General features: G+C 41.3%; 1 protein-coding gene across 5 annotated transcripts in view; it reads right to left on the bottom strand.

Moving 5' to 3' along the window:
* Nucleotides 1-13,229, bottom strand: part of slc37a1 (solute carrier family 37 member 1) — a 33,384-nt gene that overhangs the window by 4,623 nt on the left and 15,532 nt on the right. For 4 of the 5 annotated variants that reach the window (XM_028592053.1, XM_028592052.1, XM_028592054.1 and 1 more), the window contains exons 10-17: nt 11,277-11,354; nt 8,177-8,299; nt 7,401-7,491; nt 5,877-5,939; nt 5,451-5,536; nt 4,080-4,128; nt 527-600; nt 339-417 (exon numbers count right to left, since the gene is read on the bottom strand). In XM_028592053.1, the coding sequence (XP_028447854.1) occupies nt 339-417; nt 527-600; nt 4,080-4,128; nt 5,451-5,536; nt 5,877-5,939; nt 7,401-7,491; nt 8,177-8,299; nt 11,277-11,354 (643 nt within the window). The remainder of the gene's footprint in view (nt 1-338; nt 418-526; nt 601-4,079; nt 4,129-5,450; nt 5,537-5,876; nt 5,940-7,400; nt 7,492-8,176; nt 8,300-11,276; nt 11,355-13,229) is intronic. The other variant, XM_028592057.1, reaches the window with a different exon arrangement.

Raw genomic sequence — 13,229 nt, forward strand, 5'->3', positions numbered from 1 at the left:
TTTTCACTCAATTTTACATCCACTTCTGCTGCTTTAAATATTCAAAAGAGTGCCAAATGTGGATTAATCCTCCGCTGAAAATAGTCCTCCTGGTTGAGTAACATTTTCAAAAAAATATAGTAGACTCGGAAATTACCGAGTGTGGAAGTGAAAAGTATTGAGAGAAGAACTAACACATTGTTGTTTTCGCCAGCCTTATCCGTTAATTACTTTTTATTTTTGTCCTTTGGTAGGTTTGCATGATATATCCGTATTTGCGTACATACAGTTGTGATGCTGTTTTCCATGTTGTGTGTGTGTTTCAGTAACCTAAATGTCTGTTAATCAGTGATACTGACCTACAGAGCCTGTGCCATCGATGATGGCAGTGACAGTAGACAAGGCTCTGGCGTTGCCTTTCAGGCTCTTGTGGGTCCCCTAGGGTCAAAGGTCAGAAGAGAGAATGAATGAGAAGGGGACCTGTGCAGACTGAGTTGATAATCATGTATGAACTCAGCACACTGGAATAAGAGTTAAACACGCTTACCAAATCAGCAGACACTGCAGTTGTGATGAGGGAGTACGGTCCATTGACTAGGCATCCACACACCAACAGCATGCCTGGGAAACACAGACTGGCTTGAGGTCTATCTTGAGCTGTTGGAAACCGTTCCCTAGGATAGTTCACTATAGGCTATAGTGTGTTCTCCATTTTGTGGTGGCGTTGGAATTCTCCGCAGATAATTTCATTCAGTATATAATCCATACCCACAATGCGCAGCTAATTTGAGTGTACATATGATGTGCTCTACATTTTACTCCCATATACCACAATGTAACACAGACGCATTTTCCCAGCAGAGAATAGGGAAGAAGAAGCACCCCCGAAAACTGAAAAGGAAAAATGGAGCGGGATTTCGTTTAAAAATATTGGAAATGTAACATGCTACATATATAATATACAACATTTTACTGTCCTCCTGGGTGCTCGGTCTGTTTCAGGGACGTATTACAAGTATTTTTGTTTTGGTCGGTTTACATGATGCTGGGCGGCGCATCTCCTGACGCAACAATGTTTTCAGTGTAGTGTCCAAAATCTCGTTTGGTCGTTCCCTACATAGCCCACTATTTATTAAACACTATATAGGGAAAAGTGAGGGGACGGTTTCGAACACAGCTTTGGTTTCAGTTACAGAGATTCTACAGCCACCCACAGCACAGACTCCTGTCATGCTGAGAACATTTTAGAGAACGTTGACTCTACTTCAGTTTGGAGCAGACCCTGTGGGCAGTACATCTAGCAGGCATGCTACCCCTGATGTCAATGTGTGTTATGATATTAATTATACTGTCAGAGCTGCTCATCAGCTGCACCTCGTCCTCACGCACTGTATCACATACTGACATTTACAAATTGCCTTCAGCATATTGTGAGCATAATGAGCCACAGCTGTGAGCATCCTGAGCTCAGTGTGAATGAATTGAGAAGCCATCAGTCGCTCCACAGTGTCTGTACTGAATGAGCCGCTGATGATCAACCAATCAGTGCTGGCGAGCTGCCCTGATAAACGTAGCCAGATCATGTGAGCTCATTTATCTGGATGCGTGATCAGCAGCTGGACACACACAGAGGGATCTTGTGCCCAAGTGGTAGCATTTCTGTGTTCATTTACACCATATGGCTCCAAAACAAAAAGGCTCGATGGTGTTTTTTGCCCCCAACGGCTCCTTCCAGGCAGCGCTGTGACCGCAGCCTTCAAGGCACCTAACCCTAACCCTAACCCTAACCCTAACCATAACCAGTGCCTGCAAAAAACACTGATAAACAACAAAAAGACAGATTCCTTAATACACTGCAGAGCAAAAACCCACATCTGGGCATTACAATTCCCTCCCTCAAGCATCAGCCCATCGCAGGCCTCATGCTAAGCTTTAGTCATTCTGCTTTTTTATTTTATAAACTATATGTATATTTTATTTTTATTGATTGATCCGAAATCCTGTATCTCACAGCTTGTGGAAAAAAGTGTAATAGTATAATAACTTTTTATAATGAGTATAGCTGTGGTCAATGTAAACATTTAGAGGAATCCCATTCAGTGTGAAATCTTGATTATAGTCATGCTGAATCCATCATGTCATGAATCGCATGATTTCATCATTTTCAGCATCATCATTTTCAGCGTCATCATGCAGGAAAGATTGTAGCCAATCCCTCTCGCTTATATTCTTATATTCTATATTCTTTGCAATTTTGCACTCAACCCATTCAGCCTTTTTTCTTATGCAACAGTTACTTTGTTTGTATGTATGTATGTATGTATGTATGTATGTATGTATGTATGTATGTATGTATGTATGTATGTATGTATGTATGTATATATATATATATATATATATATATATATAAAATAATTTTTTTTTTTTTCCTGTATTTGTTTATTTTAATGTTTAATATGTTTGTTTATGTATGCACCTTTCACCAAGGCAAATTCCACATAAGTGTACTTATTGTGGCTATAAAATCTTTCCTGATTCTGACTGTGAGCATGCATTTTCCAAATTCTGTGCGCTGCAATAAAGCCATCTGCTGGTCACTCGTGGCTGACTGAGGACACTGGAGACTCTGAGACCAAGTCTTAACACGCACAAACTGTTCTCCATGGCACTCTCCGTTAAAATGAATAAGAGAACACTTTTGCTCTGCAGCTTTACACATAGCAGCCCCTTGTTGTCTAGAAAGAGGACAGTAATGCTTTATCAGTTTGACGTAGTGAGGCGTAGCAAATATGATACAGAAAGAAATTGAAATATCTGTCGGTAAATATGTCTTTTCCCAAATAATGGACTTTATCAAAGTGCTAAACCTGAAACTTTGGACTTTTAAAGCTACTAATGTCATTTCTTTTAACTTTAAATGCTCACAGCAGGTCTTCTGTTTGTTAAGAGCAGCCTGTTTGAGTACTTAGTTATTGGTTTTGTAGTACATAATAAATTTTAAGATGAACACTATCAGACGACTAATTTATCTGAAGTAATATGTCTAAGTGCCATTTAGCGCTTTTCCAGAAATGTACGATTTTTTTCTTCTTCAAAATTTGCACTTCCAATAATTCTTAGATGCAGGTACCGTGGAACATACCACATCAGACTTGATAACAGAAGATCCCGCTCTCTGCTCTTTCTTAGCATCACAATTTATTGTTGATAATAACGTTTCGGGCCCTCCAGACCTTAGATTGAGAGTGACAAAATAAGTAATAAAACACTCTTGACAAAAGGTCCAGATGGGCTGAAACGTTATTATCAACAATAAATTGTGATGCTGAGCAAGAGCAGAGTGCGGGCTCTTCCTTTTTGAAAACATTAACAATGGAGCAGATGTAGGGTTAACCATGTCTGACTGGCCTTTATTCCTCTCTGAACATTGATGTAATCACCATCTGTTAAAGGTCACTGCTACACTTCACTGTGGAAACGAGTCACTAGATAAATGGGTCTTATTCTTCTATTTCAGCAACGCCCTTTTTTGCTCCTCCGTTGGCTCTTGAGAGCATTCTGAAGTGCAATAATTATACGTACATTTATCTAGGTGCGTAATTATAACGTACAGTACCGACTGTCCACCATGTTCAGTACAGCAGCGTATTGCTGCCACCATGACAAAAGAAATTCTAAAAAGATATTTTTCACATTATTATGACTTATTTTTCTTATGTAATTACTAGATACCAAGTTCATCAGTTTTAATAGGAAACGTCTTGTTTTATGTTGAGCACCACATATCCACCACCACCTCTGCGTGCACCAGACAGCAGGCGCTGCTTGAGTTGTTCCATTGTTTCAAGTACAGCATTACACATGCAGACACATTGCCAGTACGCAGGGTGCAAATTTGCCCTTCTGGTCTATATATCCCTGCCTCTGCTAATGATAAATCTGGATACTTGAAAACCCTTGTTTGGTAGTTTTCATAAGCAACAATGTATTGCTTCTCAAATCTTCCACCGAATAATATTCGGTCAATCAACTAATGAATTAACCATGTGATTATTCAGCACAAGCTCTGATTAGGCGGAGGAGTGAGAGCTGGTACTTACCGATGGTTGGCCCCAAACCAAACTCGCTGATCATGGAGAAGCCATACAGCTGCAGGATCAAGAGAAAGCATGGCGGTCAAAACACATTTTCACTCGCTATTCATAATTCACAAGTCTGAACACGTTAGCAGCAGCCTGGAAGTTAAATTAAGGTCAAGTGAAAAAAGCATATCTGGATGTAATTTGTCAACACTGTGCTGTACCTTACAGTTATCAGAAACGGCTAAAAATGGCATTCAAATATGCCTCATTTTCATGTATATCATAAACAAAAGAATCTGTCTATTGCTCCACTGTCAACAAAAACACCCATTTGGCTTTAGTAAAATATGTTTGCTACACAGCACGGGGAGCCAGATGCACACAGACCCCTATTTGCGACCCCCGCGAGCAATCACGGCCATTCAAGTCAATGCTTGATAATTCACCAGCCGCGCTGCGACACGTGGCAGGAGCGTGCGTGAAGCGGCTCTCCACTCCACCAAAGATACGCGCCAGGTCTATCTTCACGTGAGGCGCGGGCCGTTAGGACAGCCGGGGAGGAAGTGAAACAGCGAGAGCATCCAGTTACCAAAAGACACCGCTCAATATCGTATACGTCTCCTCCAAAACCCCACGGACGACAATAGAGTCATCTTGGAGGTGGAAAAACATAATACGACATAACCAATCTTTTTATATGTGGACACGGGCTCGGGCCGGGCTCGCGCTCCGGGTTGCGCGTTACATGAGCGGTCAGGTGATGCGTTTCCATTAGAGCGAAAATAACGGAGGCTAGCCTCTGGAGGACTTATTTTATTTCTTTGTTCCAACTTTCAAGTGGCCTATAGCCTACATGAATGAATTATGTTAAAAAAAATTATAAATTATTCTTGACAAAAGGCAACAGCTGCGTGCGTGCGCACATTTGAATAATGTCGGGCTGTAAATGGGTTCGGGGTTTTAAAAAGCTGTCAATCAAAATGTACTTGTCGGGCTCGGGCCTTGTCGGGCCGAACTCTTAAGGCCCGATTACAGCTCTAGTAGATACTAGCTTAATAAACACGGGGTTGTTCTGTAAAGTACTTGTAGAGGCAATAAAATCTGCGAGTCGGGAGGATCGAACAAAACCGAAACGTAGCACAGAAGAAAATCGGGGTGAGGCCTGGTGAAGCAGTGGAACTGTCAGCTCCAAACACCTGCCGCAGGCTCCTGCTTAAAGTGAATTCATTTATTAGTCACTTCTATGCTCTAACATGCTTCTAGCCACATGGATAGAGATTCTTCCCAAAGAAGAAATATGGGTCTGAACTTCCTAATCTAACATTGTTAGAAGTCACTAATACTTGATGTTAGATTCTGGGTGAGTGTAGCAGTGCACTGGACACTTACTGTAGGAGCAGCTAGCAGCAACATGACTGCACAGGTGGTGGCTCTCTTCGCCAGTTTATCAGAGATCACTCCTGCCAAGATCCCCCCTATGGGTGCATGCATCACACACACACACACACACACACACACACACACACACACACACACACACACACACACACACACACACACACACACACACACACACACACACACACACACACACACACACACACACACACACACACACACACAGAATATTTAATTAGAAATACAATAACAGCTAGAAAGCAATGAGCCAGGAAAATAGCATGTAATAGTTTTATAACAATCATAATGCACAAAACAAAGTAAGTAGGCTACTGTCGGTAAGTGAATTTGGGAAGAAAAAGTCACACACACAAGATAAGAGCCAGATAAGAGGATGATGTGAGCAAAGGCACCTACCCACTATTCCTCCCACATCAAACAGGGTGGAGAGATCTCCAGCCTTCTTGGCATCGAGGTGAGCTGATAGACAGAGACACACACACACACACACACACACACACACACACACACACACACACACACACACACACACACACACACACACACACACACACACACACACACACACACACACACACACACACACACACACACACACACACACACACACAGTCTTTTGTTTGACACAACAGTGGTGGTAATAAAACGGAGTGGGCTGCTCAGCCTACACACTGTATCACAGCACAACAACAATGTGACATTACGGTTACAATGCAGTGTAAAAGTGCCCAGCCAAAGGCCTGATCATCAGCGTCAGTCTCCACACTAGCCTCGAGTCTTTAGCCTCTTTCAGACATAGAACCCTTGCCGTTATTAACCTGATGGGTATTAACATGATGGTGTTGTGTCTGAATGAGCACCTGAGGCAGTTAGCAACCTTACAGGTCAGGCCTGTAGCAGATCTGTATCACTTTAAACACGGCACAAGACGGATCTGAACGCACTTTGATTAACACTAAGACTACAGCAGCAGCACAAGGTTAAACAGATAGAGAGAAATGCACATCTTGTTCTGCCTTCTAAAATCACTGGAGGGCTGTGCAATCAAACAATCTCCAAACGGGATCACAAGAAACTGTATGTCGATAGAGGGCGGAGTATAGCTCTTAAACTAAGTCTGGATCTGTCCGAGCAATTAAGGTTTATTGTGTCATTAATCATTGACGAGACAACTAGGCCACAGAGAAAAAAAAGGAGACCAGCAGCTGCCCTGGCAGCATAGTTGATAATGTACAGCCTGGCTGCAACTCATAAACAGATGCACTGATTCTGCACAGATATTCATCTGTTTAAGATAGCAGTGGTGTATTGTTTGTATCAACCATGTCGTCGAGGTAGGCGTAAACGGCGCTTGTGCCGCATTAATTCAGCGGGACATTCGACCAAAATCTAGTATCTCTGCATTCATATGCAGAATCTGTTTATAGAGATCAGCTGTGGTCCTCCACACCATCCTTGACTGGCTGATTGTTGAAACACATGGAACGTTCTGGTTTTTTTTAATGGAGGGGATCTCAAAGTGTCCAAAGATACCAAAATAAGTCACAGTGAACATGTTTTTTTTATATATATATATATATATATATATATATATATATATATATATATATATATATATATATATATATATATATATATATATATATATATATATGTGTGTGTATATTTTTATATATATATATATATATATATATATATATATATATATATATATATATATATGTTATATTTTTAACATCATAACATGTCAATTAACAATTGACACAGAACATCACAGTATACTAACATAAGGTGTTGAACCTGAAGGATTCAATGGAACAATCATTTTTGACATTATTTTGTTTAGTTTTGTTAGTGAGAATTCTGTGGAGAAATGGACACAAATCAAGACCAATGGTTGCAGTTGTGTTTGGTGCTCACCTGCTTTGGTGATGTAGAGCGGCAGCCAGAAGAGGAAGGTGTAGCTGACCAGCTTGGCAAACAGCAGACACAGAGAGAACTCGATCACTCCCTGCAGAGACAAACAGCCCACACTTTAACACAAGCTTGTTCAGTAGATTTTCTGTGACTGACCGGTGTGGCTCTCTTCCTATACTAATCTTCCTATAATAATCCCAGTCTGATACAGGGAGACACACACTGTCAGAATATGTTACCACGAGGCATTTTAGAGACTTTCTGACATTCAAAATAGCAGAGAATCTCTTCATAGACTGTAGGGCACGGCCTTATCAAACAGCAGACAAAATAAATGAAGGGACCAGCTGGTGAACATAGCCAGATATCTCCCTCAAGAGTTGGTAGAGAGCTAAAAGAAAGTAACTACTGGACTTACATTCATCAAGTGGTCAGAAACCCAACTCCAAATGAATGTTGATGTTGCTCTGTAACTGCTGGATGTGTAAATAAGCAACTGTTTGACATAACTTAAAACTTAAAAAGGTGATATGTTAATGTTCAACTGGTTTCCGCTGCCCCAAAGTGGCCACAAATCTGTTTTTGCAGGATTAAAGTAATGGCACGTGTCTGATGTCAAGAGATTAGATCTTGTTTACTGACTTTGTGATAAGTGAGCAGGGGAAACTGTGGCCTGTAATAATCAGGATGACTCTACATTAGCATGGACCTCAGCTAAACACTTCCATGGTTCTAAGTAAGATTTAAGTAAGACATCTGTGAGTGTACGTGGAACTGACGGGTATGCGCAGCGCTCCCATGAAGCTGATGGCAGACGGCTCGGACTCCCTCTTCACCACCACGACAGGCTGCGCGGGGACACACACACTGTCCCTGGGCAACAGCAGCTCCGTGTCGTAACTCTGAAGGAGAAAGGAGAGGAAGAGAGAGGGACGAGCAAGGGCAAAGATCAGGGGCTACCGGTGGAACTGTTGTAATGTTGCATTCATTTTTAACCAAGACAGTCTCATCAGTTGAGTTTATGCACAAACTTAGATAACTTGAATTATCACACATTCAGTGCGTTGACATGCACAGCAGTAACCTGGGATATGGTCTTACTATACTGTATAATATACTATATACCAGGGGTTTTCAATAGGTGAGGCGCGCCTCCCCTGGGGGGGCGCCAAAGAGCCACACGCAAAATAACTGTATAACTGTATGCAGCTCTGTTGAGATCGGTAATTGTGCGTGCGTGTATTGGCTTTAAAATGCATCGTTTCCTTGTCCCAAGTCAACAGAAATAAAATGTCTTCAAATACAATAGTAAAAAATATTTACATTTTATCAGTTATTGAAACTCATCATTGCCTGGAACACACAAGAGATGGCATTTACTGCACAGGCAAGTGTGTGGGTTAGGGCAGGCAGACGGGATTTTGGGGAAGGGGGGGCTCACCTACTCTAAAGGGAGGCTCACATTCACTCAATTTGAAAACCCCTGCTATATACTATAATAGGAGTCCTTAAGGTCTGTTTACCAGGGTATGAGAACTCAGATTTTAGCTGGGGTAAGGTGTCATCTTCACCTGAATATAATCATTTCATGTTTTTTTTAAAGATTATTTTTTTGGGGCATTTATGGCCTTTATTGACAGGACAGTTTGAAGACAGGAAAGGGAAGGGAAAGGGGGGACGACATGCAGCAAAGGGCCGCGGGCCAGACTCGAACCCACAGCCGCTGCTAAGAACTCGGCCAACATGGGGCGCACACTTTACTGGGTGAGCTAGAGGTCACCCCGTAATTGGGTTTGAAAGTGCATGTAAATGCACTGAATGTGTGACAATAAATGAAAGAGATAACGTAGCCAAACTGTGATTTGAAGAGTAATCAAAGATTACTTTATCCAAGTAGGCAACCAATTAAAACACCCTGATTATCCCGGGGCAAAAAGAATGTTACACACAAGCACATTTGGGTCAAATAATATCAATGCAAGCATTTATCTAGGTGGGTAAACTCATTTGGTGTAATAGATGGGTAGGGTTTGCCGTTTAGACCTGACATATAAAACCGAAGTGGAAATAACAATTGCCTGTGGTAAACCCAACCCAACTATCATTCCAAAAAGGTTCAAGAACCCCTGAGGCTGAACCCAAATGCCCTGACTTCCCTGAACTTGCACACTCGTAGACTTGACTGGCGTGACCGCAGGAGTACCGAGGGCTGTTTAATTCCAAAAATATAATATTCATCAAGACTGCAAAAGAACATAAGCACTCATCCTGCAGCTTACAGAGAGTCCACTAAGGCTGCACAATTGATCGCAATTGTATCGAAATCGCAATATGGACTAGTGCAATATAAAGTATTGTGGTGCTGCAGAGCCGTCCCGGCCTACACATCGTATCCTACAGACTAAAGAAAAAATCTTTGTGTGGTACAGATCCTCGCAAAAATCACACTATAATCATTTTCATTTCTTTCAATGTTAATTTTCACTGAAAATGAGAATAAAGATACAAAAACGATCATTCCCTCCAATATCAGTCAAAATAATCGCAATTAGACATTTTCCTCATATCGTGCAGCCCTAGAGTCCACCATAGTGACGTGCCCCGAGGGCTCAGCCCACAAGTCGAGAGGATGGACATTTGGATTCAGCCTACGAATGATATTTTTTTATTGTTTATCCAGCATCCCGCGAAATCTGACCATGAAACACCCGGAAGCACTGCAGGAACTGACCTTCCTGTTTTGAACCCTATCCTCGTAACAGTAGTACTCCTGAATGGATTACAATGACACTTAAATGCTATGTTGTTGTGTTAAATGTTAAAATGCTACTTACTACAGTGTACTCATTACTGGACTATTAACCCATTCAAACCTCATCACACATCTGTGTGTGTTTACCTTTAAGACCTGAACACGCATTTGTGTGTGTTTACCTTTAAGACCTGAACACGCATCTACGTCATTTTTGTTGTTTATAGATTTTTTTAAATGCAGTTGAAGATTATGGCCAAGAAAGTCAGTCAAGTTGAAAGCCAAAGAATTAAGCTCTCAAATGCTTTTTATTCCATGTTTTTATCTGCTATAGAGCCTGAGAAATTAAGATTTTAGTAGGCTTTTTACAAATATTTCTGGAAACCCTTAGGTTTTGGGAGGGGGTTTACAGAACAGTACTTAGGCATAAAAAGGCCTTTTTTAGCAGGCGTTTTAGGCCTAAATGGGTTAATGGATTCTTTTTTTGCAGTTGAAACTACAGGTGCTTTCTCTTTTCCATGGATGATTAATAATTGTCAGCGTGGGGCGGCCTCTAGCTCACCCAGTCCGAGCGTGCTCCCCACGTAGGCAGAGTCCTGCAGCGGCGCAGGGTTCGAATCCGACCTGCTGCCCTTTGCTGCGTGTCATCCCCCATCTCTATCCCCCTTTCATGTCTATCCACTTTCAATATAAAGGGGAAAAAAGCCCCAAAAAAATTATCTAAAAAAATAATAATTTAGCTCTTTGAACTGGTCATGTTTAAGAACACTGAAAAAAAGTGTTTTTGGGGTGATGTTTTCCATTCTAGTTGTTGAAACTATGTTTTCTCAATAAATGAACATTATATTTTACTGTTTTAGTTAGTTCACATGGCAGATTTATCCGCATTTGTGGCTTTCTCTCTGGTTTGAAGTAGGCGGGGCTCAGTTGGAAAAAGGTGATGTCCCATACTGCTGCGCACCAATCAGGGTTTCGCAACATTTAAATCAGAATGTGATGATGGTTGTGGGGTTGTTTGGTCACCGTCCATCAAATCGGATTAAAGCCTCACAGTCCTGATAAAGACTGTAGCAATGCATGTCAAATACACACTGCATGAACATACACACAGTGACAAACACACACACCTGAGTTCTGTTGTCTTTGTATTGCATATACATCTCTGTGTGTCCATTCTCACCGGTCCAACTCTTGGTTTGAACCTGCTTGAAAAGAGAACACATCACATTGTTATTCACACACGTTCCACTTCATTTTTCAGGCATTAAAAGGATAAAGGGCCATCCACACCAAGAACAATAACAATAATGATAACTATATCTATAAATGTAATTTAGTTTTTCAAATCTTTTTAACTTAAGTAGATGGTGAAGTCCACACAACAACCGTAACAACAACGACGGTGGTGAATGATATCGTTGGGATCACTTTTTACAGTGATTTTATGAACGATAGAAACACTGACAGCCAATCAAAATCCATCTGAATTTACAACATGACACGGCAGATGGCACTGCGGAGAGATGGTGTATTTGTTCCACGCAGGTTGGAGCAGTGGTGTGATGGGACCTTTCCTCTCCTCTCGGTGGGGCTACAATCCTTTGGGTATCTCTGTGTATTTTTTAACCATTAGTACTTTGAAAGTATTTCTCATGTCACAGGAACCACTGAAAGGGAATCTTGTGTTTGGATGTTATTATCATGCTGTTGGTGATACGTCAGTGTTTCTGAAACAGACCCGGTAATAACCTTTTCAGTTCATAAAATGTACCAGAATTTACAAATATGTAGGATATTACTTAGACATTCCTGTAATCTTACAATGCCGCGTCTACAGTATAAAGTGTATTATTATCAGCTGGAGCTTTCAGCTTTTTAAAGGTTGTTTTATCGCATAGTGTGTGTGTTTGTGTGTGTGTGTGTGTGTGTGTGTGTGTGTGTGTGTGTGTGTGTGTGTGTGTGTGTGTGTGTGTGTGTGTGTGTGTGTGTGTGTGTGTGTGTGTGTGTGGCTACAGCCGCCACTTCAGACAGCTGCTGCTTGAGAGACTGTAGCTATAGTGACTGTTGTAATACTCCACGTTGAGTGCTCCGTGCTTGTCTCTGCATGTGAGCCACCCACATCTCCGAGCTGCCGAGGTCACTTTATTAAACCAGCAAATGTGTATTTGTTCAATCCATCTTCATAATAAAATTATATGGAAGTCCAATTTCATTATTGCGTTTTAAGATGTCTCTTGGCTTTCAAATAGGTTAATTAGATTCTCGTTGTAAAGAACTAAGAAGTCAAAAAACACCTAGGGAAATCTGGCAGCAGATCTCTTTTTAGGTGAAACTTGTCCTAAATGTGACATCTTGATATAAGGGATCAGATTTCATTCACCTTCACCGGTGCCATCTGCTGTTACTATGATTTATCAGCTCTCTACGCAAGAATTGGGATTTATAAAAAGCAAACTTGACGGGAAAATGTGTTTTTATGGCTGTAGATTGTTTTATTTTGTTTCAAATGTGTGTTTTAAGCCTGAAGCATGTTTTAACCATTGTGAAAGGTGCAATAGAATTGAAGTTTTACTAATGACATGCTCCTTGCGCAGAAGATTGATTCTGACACCTTTAACTTTTCAGATACAATCAAATTGATGGGTATAAAAAGGAATGCCTTGCATAATGACGCACAATGGCTGGCTTTGCAATGTTGGAAGATGGGAAAAAAATGGAGACAGACAGCAAGAAGACTTGCTGGCAAACGAGGACGAGTGGCTTATGAGCCGGTTCTGACTTCCTCGAGCTGTCCTGTTGGGTCTCTGAGCTGTTTTGGGCCCAGCGTTACAGAGAGGAGCACTCGGAGAAACCACGCCGAGCCTGTCCCACTTCAAGAGGGGTCAGCTCTGGTGTCCCGTGGCAAAAACACTTTCTCGGTTTAGCGGAAGGCGTTGTTTTCTATCAACTTTAATATCAGACCATTTCTTTTTAATTTGGGCCCACGGTCCGACCTCATGAGGCTGTGGCATTAACTGCGTCTGCAACATGTTGTCACTCTACAGCTTTTTTTGGCTTAAAGTGCCCATATTATGTTCATT

The sequence above is a fragment of the Perca flavescens genome, chromosome 11, assembly GCF_004354835.1.
Source record: "Perca flavescens isolate YP-PL-M2 chromosome 11, PFLA_1.0, whole genome shotgun sequence".
Classification (NCBI taxonomy): Eukaryota; Metazoa; Chordata; class Actinopteri; order Perciformes; family Percidae; genus Perca; species Perca flavescens.